We start from the raw sequence: 21,726 nt of genomic DNA, 5'->3' as shown, positions 1-21,726 counted from the left end.
TATGTCATCGCATGTATGATGAAACTGATCCTGGCATACATGTGGAATGCACCTGGTTATTCTTTTGAAAAACCGGGCGTGACATCCTCAGCACCAGAACGCGACACAAGATGCTCTGGAGCCAAAGGTGCCTCTCGCGACTGTGCCTGAACGGGTTTGTCACAAGCACTAAACGAGCGCCTGCAGTGGGAGGCACGGGACGGGTCCATGGTTGGTTGGTCATACCTCCTCCAGTGCGGGGCAAAACCACCTAGACCATGTATAGCAGATAGGAAGCAGGACCCTCTCTTCCTCATGTAGTCCAAGAGAGGGTTCGGATCCCTCTCATTGATGACCTGCTTGCTTCCTCACTAGCTTGCTCCGCCTGGGTATGCATCTTGTACATCTCTTCGGTTTGTATAAGATGAGGGCCAAGTCAGTAATACAGAGGTTTAACCAATAAAATCGTTATAAGTACCGCATCACTTATCACAACATGGAGAAGGCAGGCACGATCCTCGGGGAAGGGTTTGGGGGTTGGGTCTATAAGTCCACTGAGTAAGGTGGCACATGTGCTCAGGCGGTACCAAGAAAGGTACTCCCAATACGTGGCCTCGTCGTATTATCCAGCAGGAACGATGACATCCACAGCGATTGACTTCGTCCACCTCTTTAGGTGCTCGATATTCACGGATGCCCAGTCCTGTATGCCTCCACCCTCCCACCCCCCCCCCCCTGCACTCCTCATGTACGTGACATAAACAATTATAATTTATTAACATATATCACCGAATGTACTAATGCTACATATAATAACACACTTACTTATGCGCCTGATCGGCATCTTGTGGGGGAGGTATTGGCACCACATGTCGATACCCGAACTACCTCTATACACGCTCATAAGAATATACTTTTACATTGTTCATGTACAACAAGAAGCATTAGGTCATCTATAAGTTTGACTCATGCCAACAATATGATCATTAAAATTCTATATGCTAACCTAGCACCATGAGTATCATGTATTAGGGCCCAACATTCCACTGACTTCCCCATTATCCACTAGCTAAACATAGCATATGAATGGCTAACGATAGTTTGTCTCCTAACCATTTGCGTTCGCAGATGGTCCTCCTGTGCTTGTTGCTCTGCCATCATCGTGCGAGTGATCTCATTTAACTCTCTCCATATCTCGCTGAACTTCGTCTGCTAGTTCTGCAGACATAACCCTTTGAATATCTTTACAAGAGACTTGCTACAGTACCTTGTGTACAGGTTCGCTCACAAGTGTCGCATGCATCATCTTCTCTCCACATCAGGTCACGCAATGGAGTAGTTTGTGCTATCACGTCCAATACATGCAGAAGGCCCTTGTTGTGGTCTAAGATGAGGCAAACTTGTTCCTTGTTGCCCACGACACGTGTCCTCACCAAGGTGAGGAACCACATCTAGCTATCATTGTTCTCACTCTCAACCATTGCAAAGGCGAGAGGAATAATCTGATTATTTGCATCCGTCGCTATCGCTGCCATAAGGGTACCATGGTACTTGCCTCTCAGAAATGTGGAATCCATGTATACAACTGGCCTACAATGTCTGAAAGCTTCAATGCATTATCAAAAGGATCAGAATAACCTAATGAGGTATCGGTCAATGGTGCTGCATGACCAATTCTCTAACTTTATCAGCTCATCCGCCATGACTCACTGAGTCCTTGGATTCATCATCGTAATCTTCTGCAGTAGCCTCAGAGCATAGTTGTAAGACTCATCGAAGCTTCCAAATAACATTTTCAATGCCTTCTGCTTCGCTCATCATGAGGTGTGGTAATTGATCAGTATACCCATCTTAGTCTGCACTTCCTTCATAATGGATTTTGGCACAAACAAATGCCCATGCCAACAAGGGTGATGAGGAGTTGGGTATGAACCTCTCATCAATGGCATAGCTCACATTCTTAATAGTCTCTTCGTTGCATGTATATGGGGTGTGTCTACTGATCATAAAATAGTTCTCATATTTTGGCTTATGTACTCGTACAAAGTAAGGACAATTCAGGTGGTTGATACACCTGACCTCATACTACGTAGGGTTATACCGGGCGTACTTGTGGCCCCTTCTTATCATTACAGCATAGTTGCTAATAAAGTGGATGACCTCCCCCCGTTGTGAAACTGTTGCCCGACCTGGAAGTCACTATTTTGGTATCCCTAGTTAGATAAGGTGTTATACTCAACGACGACACAATCCAACAGCCTAGCACCGCGAAAGTACTAGATCGTCGGCATCGGGTCATCATTGTCAGCAGCTTCTTCATCCCCACTACTACCAACTTCATCATCTATGCATCCTGCATCTATCTCAAAAGGGTCCACACTAGCTCCCTCTCACTAGAACTACCCTCCCCGACATACCCTCCATCCTCTTCATGTATCACCTGCTGGCCTAATCCTTCCACGGTAGTCATTACTGTAGCGAAAATAGCCCCATTAGGTCATGATTGTGATTTTGGTGATTAATGAAAATATAGTAAATGAGACTAACATGTTTATCAAGAATATATGTTAGTAGGTCTCATGGATGCTATACATGAAGAAGCCACCGCAGCTGGGACAAAGTTGGACTAAATTGGAGAAATCCTAGAAAGATTTGCCTCACCGGATGGTCTGTTGCTCTTGGTGTTTAAACACACTGGAGTATATTTGTCAAATGGGAGAGAGGCCTGAAGACCTTAGCGGAAGGTCCGGTGTTTGAGCAGAGTGCTCACCGGAGCAATTCTTCCAGAAAATATGATGTGTTGAAGAATGAAGGTAAAGCCTCACCAGATAGTCCGGTGATCAGTGGGAATTGCACCGGAGCATTTTTAGAGAAAAGAAGAAGAGAAGGCTCAACCCACCGGATGGTCCGGTGTTGAGAAGGATGAATGCACCAGAGCATTATTACCAGAGAATGATGCAGCCACTGAAGATCGAAGGTTTAACCCATCGGATGGTCTGGTGTGAATAGAATGAATACCAGGTAATACACCGGACAATGAACAGTGCAAAGAAGCATAACGAAGTTCAACGCATCGGATAGTCCGATGATGATGGTTGTGCACATTGGAGCATTATTTTCAGAGAGGGTTGCATTGGCTCAGTTTGTTGAAGTCAATTCACCGGATAGTTCGGTGATGAAGTGATGAGCACCGGATGCATACATTAGAGCAATTTACACAGAGAAGAAGGAAAGGCTCGGACGGCCCAGGATAACTCATCGGATAGTCCAGTGATGAAGATGAAGTATACACCAGTGTGTTCGGTGTTCACATAGACTTGAGTGGGGTTCCAACGACTAGTTTGTGAGAGTGTACTGACCGGATGATCTGGTGTTAGTACTATTGTTCTCACTGGATCATTCGGTGTTAACAACATTTCAGAGTTGCTGGGTTAACGGCTAGTGCACAAGTTTGAGGCTATAAATACCCACCCACTCGACCATTTGAAGGTACTGGAGTCTAGAGAAGTTCATGTACACTTGAGAAGACATCTAAGCCACCAAAGTGCTTAAAGTGATTATTCAAGGCGATTAAGCACAATATTAGAGAGCGTTTAGTGCTTATAAGCCTAGAGAGAGTGTTGCTAGGTGATTGCTACCTATAAAGTGGATCAAGAAGTGATTCAACCTTGTACCAAGTGGTACGGCGGCACCTTGGAGTCTTGGTGACTCGCCGGAAAGCTTGTTGACCCTCCGACTTTGTGTGGAGCGGTGGCAAGGTGATTCTGCGGGGACACAATGACCCTTGCCTTGGTGGCTCAAGCTTCGAAGTGATCACGGAGACAAGGAACCAGAAGAGAGACTAGTGGTGAGACCTTACCTTGGTGGATCATCTAGGTGGAGGTCTTGTCTTTGTGACTTGATGGCTAAAGAGCCGTGACCGAGTGCCGACCGAGAGCATATTCTTCGTGGAGCTCCAACATGGACTAGGGTGGCATTCATACCATCGATACCACAGGAAAAAATCCTTGTTGCGAGTTTGTTCTTTCTACCTTATTTACGTTTCCGCATTTACATTCTTGCAATTGACCTTCTTAGATAGGTTGCAAGTACTTTGATCGGTAGAGTAGACATACTTGATAAACCTAGAGTACATCTAGATAGAATTTGATATAGGTTTATCTTGTGTTATTTTTGGATCCGAAATAGTTCTAAGTGTCCTAATTCACCCCTTTCTTAGGACGTCACCGATCCCTTCAATTGGTATTAGAGCTAGGGCTCACATCTAGCTCTATAATTTATGTTAGAGCTTCACACCTTTCACAAGGTTTCACCAATTCAAGTGGCATTTGAGCCTTAGTCTTATTGTGATCGTTTAGGTTTCATCGCCTAGTGATTTGTGACGCTCGGGGTTAGGATGGATTCCTATAGTGCTCCACTTTTCGATGGCATAAACTTCTCTCAGTGAAAAATTCTAATGACTTGTTATTTGCAAGCCCGAGGGTTGGATGTTTGGAGAGTCACTGAGGAAGGGATGAAACCTTGCATCAGCAACAGGGAGAGGCAATTAGATGTATTGGCAAAGAGTATTCTTTTATCATCTATATGTATTGATACATCTAATCGTGTTTATTTTCTCACCAATGCACATAATATTTGACTAGTCCCATTAAAATACATGAGGCCACAAAGAATGTGCACAATGAGAAATATCATGTACTTATTACTAAGCACAATGGCATCAAGCAAGGACCTCATAAAAGTGCTACTGATATGTATTCTCATTTGAACATTCTTGTTAACGAGATCAATGGGTTAGTTTTGACGTCAATTGAAGATGATCAAGTAGTGAGAAGAATACTTCAAACTCTTCTTCCGAAGTACAAGTTGATAGTCTCCATCATCTACGACAACAATGACATCAAGAAGATGACTACAAGTTAAGTGCTCGGCAAGATTACCGCCTATGAGATGACAATGAACATAGGGGTGAAAGCTTCTTCTTCATCCGACACCAAGAACCTTGCTCTCACAAGCAAGCAAGCTTAATACCAACACATGAAGGCAAGGATGAGAAGACAAGAGCAAGAGTCAAACTGAAGCGAAGATGATGGTGATCAAGATGAAGAGAGCTATGAAGAGGATAATCAAAGCACATCAAGTGATGAAGAAATTAATCCTAAGATAGCCAAGCTCTTCTCAAAGTTAGAGATGAATATGAAGAGGATCAATACCAAGGTTGATCATCCTATCTTCATTGAAGACTTGGTCAACACAATTGATCATATCAAGAAGGAGAAGAAGATCAAGATCAAGAAGGGGAAGACAAGGGGAAGAGCCAAGGTACTTGCTAGCATAGGGAGATGGGTGAGCGATGATGAAGAGTCAAGCTCAAGTGATGAAAGTTTCACCATCTCCAAGAAAAACTCTTCTCAAGGTTGTCATCACACAAGTGGTCATCACGCAAGCTATCCCACAAGTGTCTTATGGCCAAATGTATGGATAGCAATCTAAGTGATGATGAATTCAATGAGAATTCTTCTTCCTATGATGAACTCCTTTATTTGATCAATAAGCAACAAATGGTCCTTAAGAAACAATTTAAAGATCTTAAAAAATTCAATGCACTTAATGACATTTATGCAGCCTTTAATTATGAACAATTATTGTGTAAATTCAATTTGCTAAACAAGGAGCATGATGAGCTTAAGGTTAAATTTGAGTGCATTGAATCTCAAACTAAGGTCCCTTTGAAATAATCTACCTCTCTATTTAATTACAATCATAAGGTAGATGTTTCTAATTTTTGCAATGATTTAATTGATATATCATGCTCATCTCTTTGCAATGAGATTTGCATTGAGAATGTTTTTCTAGAACCATCTAATAACCTCATTGCAAAAAAAATGATGAGCTTAAGCAAGAAGTCGAAAAGCTCAAAAGGACTTGGCAAGACTAAAGGGTAATAATCATGTCCAACCTCCTTAAGATAACCGTGCAACCATGGTGAAGAAGCTTGCGGAGAGGTCCACCGTGACATGCTTCAAATGCCATCAAGAAGGTCACAAGTCTTTCTAATGCAAGAAAGCCAAGAAGGAGACCAAGGAGAAGAAGAAGATAGCGAACCTCTCCAATAAGACCTCCAACCTCTACACCAAGCCCAACTACAAGAGCAACCACTACAAGCTCAAGAAGAAGGACAATGACAAGGTGGTTGCACACATAGTTGGGAGAAAGGATCGGAGGTAGAACCAACCCATTTGTGTGTCTAAGGAAGTCATCATCAACATGAAGGGACCCTAATCAGTTTGGATTCCAAAGAAAACTTGAAGCCCGAAGCGGTTTTGGAGATTTGGAGACCTAACTTACAAAATGAAGTGAAGATTCAAGCAAAGAAGCCAAGTATACAAGATGGATGCATTGATGAAGATCATGATCATCACATACCCAAAATCCTCATCCAAAGGAAAAGAGGTAAATGGTAGCTAGACTTATGTTCATGCAGTTTGTTTTTTGCTTCTAGCTTATTTGCTTCATCTAAGATTACATATGCTTATTTAAATTTATTGCAATGTCTAGTGTAGGTTTTCATATGGTAGATTGCTTGTGTTTATCTCTAATACATGAGCAACCTACATGGCACTAGTTTTTATATTTGGTATCTTTTATGTGCCATGATCCAATTTATAGGATAAATCCTCATTATTATCGATAACAAGTGTATATATATATCTCACAAATATTCAACACTTGTATGCACACATTTAGGTACTATAGGTTGTGATTTTGAGACTAACATGTGTTCTACTGACATCTTCTGTAGTTTCATGGAGAAATCAACATGTCCCCAGAGGTATGCAATGCTTAAATGCTTCAATTGGCATCGTTGTCCAATCTTTTTTTATTTTGATAGCTTAAACTTTCTATCTTGATATATTGTCTAGTTATGCATATATTTCTTTCTCATTATATGTATGAACATATATAGAGGGAGTTTAGACTATATGTTTCATAAATTATGATCTATGTGCTTTCATAGTCTACAATTTGTATCATTCTTTTGTAGTGATATCCATACAATTGGTATCCTTTTATTGGATCATGATTTATGAAGCTCTCTCACATGTGCTCTAATGTCTTTCCCTTGAGTTCAACATGTGTTTATAGTCCTTTTTGTAAGATTATTGACAAAAAGGGAGAAGTTTGATGACCAAATCAAGATAAACAATGCGAGAAGATATAGCATAAGCAAGACATCTAGAAATACCGAAGTTGACAAAGGGGGAGAAAAAGATGCTAGGCAGCTAGATTGACAGAAGAAAAGTTATTGCATAGGTCGTTCAAAGGAGATAGTGGTAATGAAGAAAGGGAGAGCCACGACAAAGGGAGACTAAATGGTAAGAACATGCATCCAAGTAATGTGGTAAGACTTTGTGCTCGCTTATGATCTTTACAATTGGTATCATTTACTTTAGTTGTATTGTCATCAATCACCAAAAAAGGGAGATTATAGTGAAAATGACCCCATTAAGCTATGATTGTGATTTTGGTGATTAACGATACCATAGTCAATGGAACTAACATGTTTATTAAGAATATGACACTTCACCATATTTGGCACCTCAGGTGCCGAATACAGGCCGTTTTTGGCATGTACCATAATCAATTTTTCGGTATTTAAAGTGTCAAATACATATGCTAAATTTGCAAAGACGCCGATATGTTGTCTATTTTGGCAAATATGGTAGTATATGTTGTTTATTTTTCAATTTTTGCCGATTTCAACTACTATTATGAATCCTGAAATTGCAAGTACTATGACTTAAGTAATTTCAACTACTATTATGAATCATTAATACGTCAAATTATATGTCGAAGCGTTTAGATATGTGCTTCACAAATCAAGGGACTTGGACAAAATTAACTCTTTCAAAATCCAAGGTGGGGGGTGGGGTAAGCACACATTTTCAGGGTCATCGAGCTGATTGGTCTGATCAAATAGGAACCAGAACATGACAAAAGCGTCTATTTAGACTCTGAAAGAATGAACTTATGCTATCATTGTAGACGGTACAGGAAGTTCCCATGCTGCGATTGATGATAGATCATGAGTACAAATGCTCAATATATAGAGCTGATTCTTACCCAGATGAGGATACCACACAAACCGTGGGCATTATGCATCTAAAAAAGGTAGTGTTCGGGATTGGCAACATCGATCAATTTCTCAGATAACATGAGGCAAACATCACCAGTGAAAAACATAGGACCCTGTATATGCACTTGCACTTAGACCTGCTAATGGGTTGACACCCACCTCACACCAACCCAATTCATAGCAAAACATTTCTTTTCCCAACCCAACCCAAGCCATAAAATCAATGCCTAAACCTCACCCCATCCAACACACCAACTTAATGCTACCCAAATCAACCCAACAATGGGTTCAACCCATGTGTTGGGACGTGACAGGACCGCGATGGCTTCGGGACTTGGATTATGGTAGGCGAGTCGTAGAGGACGGGGAGTTTCGGGCGGGGAGGGAGGCAAAAGACCGAGAGAAGGGGATCGTGGGGAGGTGGTGACTGCATGGACGGTTCAGGTCCAGATGAGCTTCCAGTTCGGGCTGCAATGGCCCGAATCCTCAAGTGACGATCCTTAACTGTGTAATTAGACGGAAGTGGTTTAGGTGCTTTGTGGTTCGTGCCTCTCTGTTTCCAGAAAGCATTGAATCACTTCTTCTATTCAATGCATAGAGAATTATTCTGATGTTTGAATGATTAATTTTGTGTCTCCTACTCTAATTGTAGTGTTTGGAAAAAGGAAGCTTTAAGATGAAATGATAGATTATTAAGGGAGGTTAACTATCTTAGAAGTGAGCTTTCAGCTAGTAGAGGAGGACGGTGATAATAAGTTGGCGCAAATAAATCATTTGTTGACTGTGATAGGAAGATACTAGGAAGTGAAAGGAAAGGCTGAAGTACATTTCATTTGCGCTGAACATGCGGGCTGTGGACATTCCTTTTCCAATCAACGTGTTTGTCAGAAGAGGTTGGCAACGGTGGCAGGTGGCCACTACCCCCATTAAGCCCGGTTAGCCTTAGGGTACGTATAAGTGTACGTCTTCAAATAGGATGTGTATACTTGTGTATTGATGGTTTGGGATTTTTCAATCTGTTTTTAGCGTGGGTTAGGATATGCACATGTGTGCGTGCGTAAAGGAGTGGGTGAGATATGTGTGTCATTTTGTGTCCTCCTATGTAAAAAAACGTGTTTATCAGAAACCTCAGAAGCCATTCTTTCTCTTCTGAGCCAGAATCATAAAACCCAGGAAGAGGAAATGGAACACCAAGTTCTCGTATCAAGCGCAGGGTTCACGGTAATCGGTCAAAATGACCTTCTGTGAAAAACAATTTTAAAAATAATATCATTTATATCATATTCTATAGGAAGGAAGTTTGAAAAAAATAAAAAAAGTTGAAACGTGCGGCTCAGTATTAACTCATGTTAAGAAAAAATTTAACATGCAAACACATATTTTTCTTGTGTAGGATGTATCTTAAGAGCATCTTTAAAATTGATTTCATTTCATTTAAAGTTTTATTAATTTCTCTATGATTCTTACAAAGTTCACAAGCATAAGGTGAATAGGTTAAAAAACAGCACTGTAATTAATTTTTTCATATCTACTATTATTTTTCCTGCATAAATCATCGTATAAATAAATACATAAAAGTGGTTTCACTAATTTTAGAGGTGTGGTGGGTCAGTTATGAATTAATCTAGTACCAAAATATTTACACGATCCTGCATGTTATAATAACTAATTCATGAGTTTATGTATTTTTAAAAGACATAGTATCATGTAAGAAGACTAAAAAAAATTAGTTTCATGATTTTTGAATTAGTAAAGAGTAAACTATGCATTTAATTTGGTTTAATAAATACATTTTCACACAGAAAATTTTTAGCTTTTTTATGAGTATAAATACTTTTATCATGTAGATCATGTTACAAGAAAATCAACAAAATTTGTTTCACTTGATTTGAAATTCCTATGAATTAGTTATTGATTTTATAAGATTGAGCCAATTTTTAGGTTTTTTTTGTTGAACTTCATTGAAAATCGAGAAAACCGCTTGATAAATCGAGAAAATCGAGCGATTACCGATAATGCGGAAAATTCGAGAAAACCGCTCCATAAATCGAGAAACTCGCTCGATAACCAGTCCGATTCGACCGGTTACCGAGAGACGATTCTGACAAATTTTTAACCAAATTTTAAATTTTAGTAAATAAATTTTATCCAAATTTCAACCGAATTTCAAGTGGTTATCACGATAATCACGAATTTTCGGTTACCGGATAGGCTTGATAATCGAACTTCAATCGGTAAGTGAAATCTTGACCGTGCCTGAAGGTTAGAATCAAAAGCATGATAAATTCAATGCCGATGCTCATTGCAGGGTATATCTAATCCCGCGTGATCTTACGAACGTACGACTAATCTCGTTTATATATCTCTAGATAGATATATTGTTGACTCTCTTCTATATCTCATAATTTGTCATGTATGACTAATCTCGTTAGTCTATCTTTATATAGATCTATTCATTAATTCTATTGTGTATCTCATAATTTATTTCACCTACCTCTCTAATATAAATTTTAACTCAAATGAATAATCTTGATAGCACCTATATGTGCAAAAGCTAGTGAATAATTTTCTTAGCAAGTATGCTGTCGAGTGCTGACAAGCTGTTTCTTTCCCTTCTTACCAAAAACGCCCGCTTAATTCTTTGGACATGGCTAAATTCCGGTGTGCATGCTACAATAGTTTAGTATACACGTCCGTATTTAACAGAAGTTAGTCTGAACACATATATCTATTTTTCATTTTTGGATAATTAACATCCAGTGTTTAGAGCTCAATTTTTTTATCTCACAATTATTGTGTGACAAGAACCAAGCACAATCTTGATAAAAATCTATCTATTTTTCCCTTTACACCTCTACTATATAAACAAATTTATCAAAATATATAAGTAAAATCATATGATAAAAAATATAACCATGTGAAGTTAAATCATACCAATATTCTATACAAAGAAGAGGACAAATATGAACACACGAAAAGTAGAATTTCACCAAATAAAAATACTTATATTTTCTAAATCGTGTATCTAATCTCTGATCCGTTTGTATGGTTGTAGTCCTTACATTTTTATCAACAAAATGAGAACTATCTTGGTTATATTTTGATGTAATTTTTTGGACAGATACAAATTGACTATATCATAATTGAAAAACTGCTAGACTAATCTAATTACAAATACTTAAGTGGTTTTCTAAAATTATCTATATTAGAACATTGAAAAAACATTCACTCATGCAACTCAGTTATTCACCCGTCCATTCATGCTCTTTTCACAACATCCATATCAGTATTTTCACTTTATCAACCATCAATTGGATAAGCAAGTTTTTTAAAGTAATGGGCAAGTTTTTGAAAAATCGTAAGCAAATTATAATACACTCAAAGCACTTTTTTATATAAAGCTGATGTTGGAAAAAAATCACTTTATCAACCATCAGTCACATAAACAAGTTTTTTGAAGTCGTAAGTAAGTTTTTAAAAATCCTAAGCAAATTATAATACACTCAGAAGTATTTTTTTATATGAAGTTGATGTTGAAAAAAATATCATCGAAATAAGCTCAAATTTGGTCTAGTTTTGATGCTTTTATGGCACAAAACACAATGGTGCAATCGGATTTTAATTTAGATGCTCGGTTTGAAAACTATAATTTTTTAATGTTTTGAAATAGAATTATATGTGAATGATGTCAATAATTTTATAGCTGATGACATCCGACATTGAATGAACGGAAAATCCGAACGTGCATACACGCACAACGAAAATATGTACGTTCAGAATCTATTCTTTTAAGTAATTCTTTTCCCTTTTTAACTACAAGATTTGCTTCAGCTGAGTACCGGAGCAAGTCACTACTGCCTTTGTGGCTGTGGCGCTAACATCACCGACATTTGTGTGGCTCGGTTTCGTTCCAAGCCCGTGGGTCCATCCCAAAGATAAGCCCCTAACCAGTGGCCACATTTTGATTCCTTCTATTTCATGAGGGGACAAAAAAAAACCCAAAAACACAGTCGTGAAACAACGTAAGCACTGAATTGCGTTCAATAGCAGGTCAGCAATTTAGTTGTTCTCCTCAGACAATCACTAGAGGAAGAAACAGAGCAGAGGAGGAGGAAGCAATGGCTGCCATACCAGCAGCAATCTCCGGTTGCTGCTCTTCGTCTCGCCTGTCCCAGCCGGGCCTCCTGCACTCCACAAGGAGGCGCTTCAAGGTCACCGCCATGGCTCCAAAGAAGAAGGTACTCTACCGCACCGTCACTCACCTTCCCGATTCCTGCTACTCGACTCTGTTCTTTGCCAAGAGCCCAGCTTCGATTCCATGCCACTGTTCATCACATCGCTCGCAAACCCCAACAAAATCCATCACTGAATCGCTATAGTTTGCTCACCATGCCCAGCTCCTGAAGCTGCACGTCTTGCTTCAGTTCAGTTGCTCTGTTCTTGGCGCTACGCTGTGCTGATTAATCTTGGCTTCAGTTGTTCTGCTTTTGGTATTATATTAGCTAGAATTAAAGATAGAACTTTGATGTCACAATTGATTCCATCCATTGCAATCTTCTCCTTGTCGACTGCATCTTCGCGCAGGTGAACCGTTACGACGAGAACTGGTCGAAGCAGTGGTTCGGCGCGGGCCTCTTCGCGGAGGGCAGCGAGGAGGTGTCCGTGGACGTGTTCAAGAAGCTGGAGCGGCGCAAGGTGCTGAGCGGCGTCGAGAAGGCGGGGCTGCTGTCCAAGGCGGAGGAGCTCGGCGTCACGCTCTCCTCGCTGGAGCGGCTAGGCCTGCTCTCGAAGGCCGAGGACCTCGGCCTGCTCAGCCTGGTCGAGACCGCCGCCGGGACATCGCCATCCGTGCTCGCGTCGATCTCGCTGCCCCTCCTCGTGGCCGCCGTCGCCGCCGTCGTCGTCGTGCCCGACGACTCCGCCGCGCTCGTCGCTCTCCAGGCCGTCCTCGCCGCGGTGCTCGCTGCCGGAGCCGCCGGCCTGTTCGTGGGATCCGTCGTGCTCGCCGGGCTGCAGGAGTCGGATTAGCAGCAGCTCCTGCAGCTGGGGACGAACTCGACCAAGAAGGCAAGAACCACCACTGCATCCAGCTATCCAAGCACGCCTTGCAGTAGGATCGCTGTACAAGCATTAGAAATGCCGAAGAGTATGTTACAATAGCATTTTGGTAAATTATGCCATGCAAATCCGAAATGCTGAAGAAATTGTGGTTGTATGCATGGGTGCTTGCATTGTGTTATTAGATGATCAAAAGGTGTTCTTTTGTTTATCCAATGCTAGTGTGTCGTAAATTTGTGCAGCACTTTTTTTTGAGACATGTCTATTATATAGTATTAATTAACAAGAGAGACCGAGACAGGTCCACGGACATGTTAAAGTGAAGGGGAAATGAGCTGCAAATTCTAGTCGCTTTCACGTACGTATGTCGGGCATCTTCGTGTTTAGTACGCGCTGTAGTCTCCGGAGACAAACAAGGATAAGGCTCTCCAGATTACTGAGCATACAAGTTTTGTTGGAGTCTCGGAAACTTGGAAGTAATCAGCCATTTTGTTCATGTTCGCTGAAGTTCCATCAACAACTAAGATGGGCTTCCGGAAATTTCCAAACCAACAATTTCAATTTCATCTTTCTGCAATATCAAAATGCGGAGCACTTTCTGCCCTCACTATCTGCAAAATGTTGTTTTTAATGTTTTCCTTACTATGTTTGATGGCAACGTCTGGTCATTTGTTAGGCCTCCTTTGGCCGCATAGCGGATTAAACTTTGTAATAAATATCGCCAGCATATATCCCTTTACCTAAAAAATTGCTCCTACAAGAAAACAACAATTGGCTTTAGGGCCTGTTTGTTTCAGCTAGATATTCTGAAAAACAGCTTATAGAAGTTGTATTATGAAAAGCTGGATTGTAAAAAGCTGGATTGTGAAAAACTTTTAGGTTGTAGATTCTAAAAAAATTTGATGGACAGTTTAGTAAAATGAACTTTCATAATCTATCAAAAACTGATAAAAATCAGCTTCACAGATTCTCACAATCCAACCAGCAGATTTTAAAAAGCTATAACCAAAAACTGTCTGTTTGTTTCAGCTCACAATCCGAAGCTGAAACAAACAAGACCTTAGTCTGGCTGAGTTTTAGTTGAAGGCTTTTCTCTAAAGATATTCTCTAAAGATTGTTGTGTAAAATTTGCAAGGTCAAAATGTGAGTATTTGAATTTTCAATTTCTAAATTTTAGATAAAATATTTTCAATCCAAATTTTAAATAAAAAATGAAGTATAGAGTTCAATTTGAAATCTAATAGTTTGGATGTGGATTTCAAATATTCAAAACTTTGATACTTGAAAATTAAAAATTCAAACTATGAATCCTAGGATTCAAATACTCTTCAGAAGAAATTAATTTGGCTTTCAAATTAAAAATATTTAGAACTTTAAATTCAGACTTTGTATTGTGGACATTGAAACTACAAAATTTACCTCAACTAAAACACTGGTCAAAACCTAACATGTAAAAGCTAACAAAAGTATTTCGCAACTACCTTTTTGTTTTGAAGTTATCTTGGCTTTTGATTTTTGAAAAATCACATTGGAAAAGAAACTTGTTTATTTGGACTTTGGCTTTTCATTTTAGGAGAATCTGAAACCAGCCAAACAAAGTGGTCGTAAGGCTCGAACTCTTTTCTCTTAATGAAAAACTTATCATGCATGTTCTTGAAAAAAATGTTAAGCTTACACGCATCAACCATATACCCTTGGCTTGAAATTTCAATGTTTATATATTCTTTTTTTGTGAGGAAGGATGGTTTATATTAAAGAGTGAACACAGTACACCCCCTGTTACGTCAGAAACCCTGAAAGAAAAGAAAAAACAAAAAGGTACACGAAGGACCTCCTCGCTATGTTCTTCCTCAACTCTGATCTTTGAAGGTGTTTGCCACGCTGCGGAAGAGCAAGCTGAGCGCCGACACCTTCTTCTCCTCCTCCTACCAACCCTGATGAGGGACTCCAAGCTTTGGAATCGCCATAACAGACAACCCCTGGTCTCGCCAAGACGCATAAACAAGCTGAAAGGATATCAGCAGCCACCACACCGGAGGTGGTATAGGAAATCCAAGCCCTGCAAGATCTCTAGTGGATCTACCACAGCAAATCTTCCAGAACCAAAACTGAACAAGGGGGAGGCACAAGCACTCCAACCTTCTTACCTGATAACACATCATCCCAACCAAACACATCTCTGAAACATATACATACATCTCGCCACTCTCACCAGAGATAACACCACAGATGGTGCCTTCATCGAGGCCAGTACGGAGGAGCAAAAGCCTGCATGGCGTTGTCACAGATGACTCCACCGGAAAGACCTACATACCAAACCGAAATTACAAACCTAAACTACTACATAACCTATGTGCTTGAAAGTGCATCTAGCTCTTATATGTGTTTTGGTAATTAATGATAATACCTATGAACTAACAATGTTATGAAGAATTGGTAGTAAGTAGGTTGTTTCATAGGTGATGCATGTGAGAGATATGCATGAGCTCTAGGTAAATGGAGAAATCGAAAGTGCATCAAGATGAATGAGCTCTTAGTGATGATAGGTGATGCTCATGAGGAGAAGGAGAAACTCAATAAGATTGACAGTATGTATGAAGGCTAATAAGTTACTTGTGGATATCAAGTAACTTAAGGTATAAAAGTTGTTAATTAAATTTTATAGACTAACCCATGTGCTTTGTGCTTGAGAGTGAGTTGGGGTTATGATCTATAAAAAGACATGCGTTGAGTTGAGATATTCTATATGTCAAGAGTGAAGAACAAGATTGGAATCCATATATGATAAAGTGAATTTATTGAAGATGTCGAATAAAAAGTGGTTTTGTATGGTAAGACAGTGAAGGGCAAGTAAGACTCAGCTGCGATGGATCATCCAGTAGTGAATGACAAGCAAATGGCTTAGCACCGAAGGACCAAGGTTGCGCCTATACCGTGCGAGGTCATGTGAAGCTACTGGTGATTCACATCAATCACATGAAGAGTCAAGAAGAGATGGAGTGACGATGATATAAAAGTTTGTAACCCTCTAAGTTTGAAGAAAAGAAATGGTACTTGAAGGTATTCAAAAGCTCAATGTGATTCAAACATGTTTTATCTTTAAAATTGAGTATAGGTATGTCGCACTATTAAGAGTGATGCAACGTAAGCTATTTTTCATATCTCAGTGCTCAAGATTTTTCTAACCAACCCAAAGTGAGAGTTAGCTTAAGGAGCCCGGTGTGGAAAGTGTGGAAGTGTCCGAATTTAGTTTTGGAGTATTCCTAATTTGATCCAATAAGTTTAGGGTCATGAATTCAGTTGGGATGTGTAGCCCTCTGAATAAGCTTTCTATAGAGTCCAAAATCGGATTTTGAGATCAAAAGTTATCGCTGTTTTTTCAAATGGCCATCTGCGTTGAACCCGGATACTCCGAGTTGTCCAGAGTCTCCGGGTGAGGTTCCGAACTGAGTGGTCTATTAGAGCCTAAGTGTTTCACCCAGATACTTCAGGTTGATCCGGAGACTCCAGGTTCCATACCCTCAGAGTTGTACTTTAGTCAGGGCTCTCGGTTACGCATTCTAGTACCAACCCGAAGACTCCGGGTTGACCCGAATACTCCGGATCAGTAAAAAAGGTGTGTAACAGCTAGTTTTTGGGGGTTAGGTATATATACACTCTCACCCCCATTCTTTGTTGCTGCTGCTTGGGTACGAAAGGAAAACATTCTAGAGCTAAAAGAACTCCTCTCCACTCTATTTTAGTGAGAGATTTGAGAAGAAAAGTGAGTTGGATTAAGAGATTGAAAGATTGAGTACAAGTGAGCGAAAATTCATTCTTGAGTACTTGAGTCATCAGCAAGTTCGTCAAGCGTTTGTTACTTTTGGAGCTTGAAGCTCCTAGGCGGTTAGGCATCGCGGACGAGTATCTAAAGTTGTGATGTGCCGTAAAAAGTTTGTAAAGATTTCGATTTTACCTTTACAAGAAAATAAATTAAGAGTGGAAGCCAAACTCAAGTGTGACTGAGCTTGAAGAAAAAAATAATTAAGAGAAATTCAGCTCAAGTGTTACCGAGCTTCTAAGGAGGTGCCCGTACTTTTTTTATCCAATGCTATTGTGTCGCAAATTTGTGCAGCACTCTACACGTTGAAACACCAGGAGACATGTCTATTATATAGTATTAATTAACAAGAGAGACCGAGACAGGTCCACGGACATGTTAAAGTGAAGGGGAAATGAGCTGCAAATTCTAGTCGCTTTCACGTACGTATGTCGGGCATCTTCGTGTTTAGTACGCGCTGTAGTCTCCGGAGACAAACAACGATAAGGCTCTCCAGATTACGGAGCATACAAGTTTTGTTGGAGTCTCGGAAACTTGGAACTAATCAGCCATTTTGTTCATGTTCGCTGAAGTTCTATCAACAACCAAGATGGACTTCGGGAAATTTCCAAACCAACAATTTCAATTTCGTCTTTCTGCAATATCAAAATGCGGAGCACTTTCTGCCCTCACTATCTGCAAAATGTTGTGTTTAATGTTTTCCTTGCTATGTTTGATGGCAACGTCTGGTCATTTGTTAGGCCTCCTTTGGCCGCATAGCGGATTAAGCTTTGTAATAAATATCGCCAGCATATATCCCTTTATCTAAAAAATTGCTCCTACAAGAAAACAACAATTGGCTTTAGCCTGGCTGAGTTTTAGTTGAAGCCTTTTCTCTAAAGATATTCTCTAAAGATTGTTGTGTAAAATTTGCAAGGATTAAAATGTGAGTATTTGAATTTTCAACTTCTAAATTTTAGATAAAATATTTTCAATCCAAATTTTAAATAAAAATGAAGTATAGAGTTCAATTTGAAATCTAATAGTTTGGATGTGGATTTCAAATATTCAAAACTTTGATACTTGAAAATTAAAAATTCAAACTATGAATCCTAGGTTTCAAATACTCTTCAGAAGAAATTAATTTGGCTTTCAAATTAAAAATATTTAGAACTTTAAATCCAGACTTTGTATTCTGGACATTGAAACTACAAAATTTACCTCAACTAAAACACTGGTCAAAACCTAACATGTAAAAGCTAACAAAAGTATTTCCCAACTACCTTTTTGTTTTGAAGTTATCTTGGCATTTTATTTTTGAAAAATCACATTGGAAAAGAAACTTGTTTATTTGGAATTTGGCTTTTCATTTTAGGAGAATCTGAAACCAGCCAAACAAAGTGGTCGTAAGGCTCGAACTCTTTTCTCTTAATGAAAAACTTATCATGCACGTTCTTGAAAAAAAATGTTAAGCTTACACGCATCAACCATATACCCTTGGCTTGAAATTTCAATGTTTATATATTCATTTTTTGCGAGAAAGGAGGATTTATATTAAAGAGTGAACACAGTACACCCCCCCTGTTACATCAGAAACCCTGAAAGAAAAGAAAAAACAAAAAGGTACACGAAGGACCTCCTTGTTATGTTCTTCCTCAACTTTGATATTTGAAGGTGTTTGCCACGCTGCGGAAGAGCAAGCTGAGCGTCGACACCTTCTTCTCCTCCTCCTACCAACCCTGATGAGGGACTCCAAGCTTTGGAATCGCCATAACAAACAACCCCTGGTCTCGCCAAGACGCATAAACAAGCTGAAAGGATATCAACAGCCACCACACCGAAGGTGGTAGAGGAAATCCAAGCCTGGCAAGATCTCTAGTGGATTTACCACAGCAAATCTTCCAGAACCAAAACTGAGCAAGGGGGAGGCACAAGCACTCCAACCTTCTCGCCTGATAACACATCATCCACAGATGGTGCCTTCATCGAGGCCAGTACGGAGGAGCAAAAGCCTGCATGGCGTTGTCACCGATGACTCCACCGGAAAGACCTACATACCAAACCGAAATTACAAACCTAAACTACTACATAACCTATGTGCTTGAAAGTGCATCCAGCTCTTATGTGTGTTTTGGTAATTAATGACAATACCTATGAACTAACAACGTTATGAAGAATTGGTAGTAAGTAGGTTGTTTCATAGGTGATGCATGTGAGATATATGCATGAGCTCTAGGTAAATGGAGAAATCGAAAGTGCATCAAGATGAATGGGCTCTTAGTGATGATAGGTGATGCTCATGAGGAGAAGGAGAAACTCAATAAGATTGACAATATATATGAAGGCTAATAAGTTACTTGTGGATATTAAATAACTTAAGGTATAAAAGTTATTAATTAAGTTTTATAGACTAACTCATGTGCTTTGTGCTTGAGAGTGAGTTGGAGTTAGGATCCATAAAAAGACATGCGTTGAGTTGAGATATTCTATATGCCAAGAGTGAAGAATAAGATTGGAATCCATATATGATAAAGTGAATTTATTGAAGATGTCAAATACAAAGTGATTTTCTATGGCAAGACGGTGAAGGGCAAGTAAGACTCGCCTGCGATGGACTATCCGATGGTGAATGACAAGCAAATAGCCTGGCACCGAAGGACCAAGATGATGGTAAAGAGCGAGTGAAGGCTTTGCGCCTATACCGTGTGAGGTCATATGAAGCTACCGGTGATTCACATCAATCACATGAAAAATCAAGAAGAGATGGAGTGACGATGATATAAAAGTTGGCAACCCTTTAATTGAAGGTATTCAAAAGCTCAACGTGATTCAAAAGTGTTTTATCTTTGAAATTGAGTATAGGTATACCGCACTATTAAGAGTGATGCAACATGAGCTATTTTTCGTATCTTAGTGCTCAAGAGTTTTCTAACCAATCCAAAGTGAGAGCTAGCTTAAGGAGCACGGTGCGGAAAGTGTGGAAGTGTTCGAATTTAGTTTTGGAGTATTCCTAGTTTGATCAAATATGTTTTGGGTTATGAATTCAGTTGGGATGTGTAGCCCTCTAAATAAGCTTTATATAGAGTCCAAAATCATTGAAATCGGATTTCGAGATCAAAAGTTATCGCTGTTTTTTCAGAGGGCCAGCTGCGCTAAACCCGGATACTCCGAGTTGTCCAGAGTCTCCAGGTGAGGTTCCGAACCGAGTGGTCTATTAGGGTCTAAGTGTTTCACCCGGATACTCCAGGTTGACCTGGAGACTCCGGGTCCCATACCCTCTGAGTTGTGCTCTAGCCAGGGCTCTCGATTACGCATTCTAGTGCCAACCCGAAGACTCCAGGTTGACCCGGATACTCCGGGTCAGTACAAAAAGGTGTGTAACAGCTAGTTTTTAGGGGTTAGGTATATATACCCTCTCACCTCCATTCTTTATTGTTGTTGCTTGGGTACGAAAGGAAAACATTCTAGAGCCAAAAGAACTCCTCTCCACTCCATTTTAGTGAGAGATTTGAGAAGAAAAGTGAGTTGGATTGAGAGATTGAAAGATTGAGTACAAGTGAGCGAAAATCCATTCTTGAGCACTCGAGTCATTAGCAAGTTTGTCAAGTGTTTGTTACTCTTGGAGCTTGAAGCTCCTAGGTGGTTAAGTATCGCAGACGAGCACCAAGGTTGTGATGTGCCGTGAAAAGTTTGTGAAGGTTTCGATTTTGTTTCTGCAAGGGAAGAAATCCAGAGTGGAAACCAAGCTGAGCTTGGAGAGGAAAATAATTGAGAGAAACTCAGCTCAAGTGTTATCAAGCCCCTCAACGGAGACATAGAACTTCTAGAGGAGGTGCTCATAATTCGGGAATCACGTGTCTCCTCTTTTGCTTTCATGTTCTTGTGTTCTTGCTTAATATTTGTGTATTTTGCTCGATCTACTTGTTCGTGTGTATTTGATTGTAGGTTTCTGTGAATTTACTTGGAATCATCATTTGGAACACACGACTTTACTTGGTTTGAGTTAGAACCTTTTAGGTGTTGTTTAATTTAAATTTCGAGTTCATTCTCTGTTCAACCCGGAGGTTCCAGATTTAACCGAAAACTCTAGATACTGTATAATCAGCTATGAACCTAGAGTCTTCGATGAACAATATTTTTAGGATTTTTTAATTAATATATTTTTTAATATCTTTTGTTAGATTTGAGTAATCTTTACCACCCCAGGATTGTAACCTCCGCACTGAGTGATTATGCAATAGTTGAGCCTAACATATATGATTTCACTTGTGAAAAATCCGTTAGTTTATTTTCTGCTGTAAGTTTATACCGAGGATAATTTTTTATAAAAACATCTTATTCACCCCTCTAAACAATATCATTATCCTTTCGGTACTCCTGACTTCGATCCGCTTGTTCTCCACCTCCTTCGGTGTCGGAGAGGTAGCTGGAGGAGGGAAGACGGTGAGAGCGACGTCAGACTTGAAGGGGCGAAACGTTTCAGGGGAGCTGACTACGTTTACTGGTTCTTTTTCAATGTTTATATATTTAAGGAAGCAAATTTGAGGAACCCTATCTCGGGGAGGTGGTGGACCAGTCTCTATACACATGCAAGTGTTTTTTTCTTTGGTTAAGTGCACATTCACTCGGGATAATTGATGGATGAAGCATCCATATCAGTACATAACAACAACCAAGAGCAACTCACAGTGGGTAAAAGAATTTGCACGCGCAACATGGTATATACGTATCGTATATCGCACCGACCCATGTA

At 39.8% G+C, this 21,726-nt stretch overlaps 1 protein-coding gene across 1 annotated transcript; it reads left to right on the top strand.

The window, feature by feature from the left end:
- Positions 1-12,091: 12,091 nt before the first annotated feature.
- Positions 12,092-13,390, top strand: LOC133914908 (uncharacterized). The gene is made up of 2 exons (XM_062357876.1): positions 12,092-12,354; positions 12,701-13,390. Exons 1-2 carry the CDS (start codon positions 12,235-12,237, stop codon positions 13,142-13,144), a joined length of 564 nt encoding a protein of 187 aa, XP_062213860.1. The 5' UTR covers positions 12,092-12,234; the 3' UTR covers positions 13,145-13,390.
- Positions 13,391-21,726: the final 8,336 nt, after the last annotated feature.

Source organism: Phragmites australis, chromosome 1, assembly GCF_958298935.1.
Source record: "Phragmites australis chromosome 1, lpPhrAust1.1, whole genome shotgun sequence".
In the NCBI taxonomy this organism is placed as follows: Eukaryota; Viridiplantae; Streptophyta; class Magnoliopsida; order Poales; family Poaceae; genus Phragmites; species Phragmites australis.
Note: the sequence above shows the minus strand (reverse complement) of the source record. Positions and strands in the feature narration are given on the sequence as shown.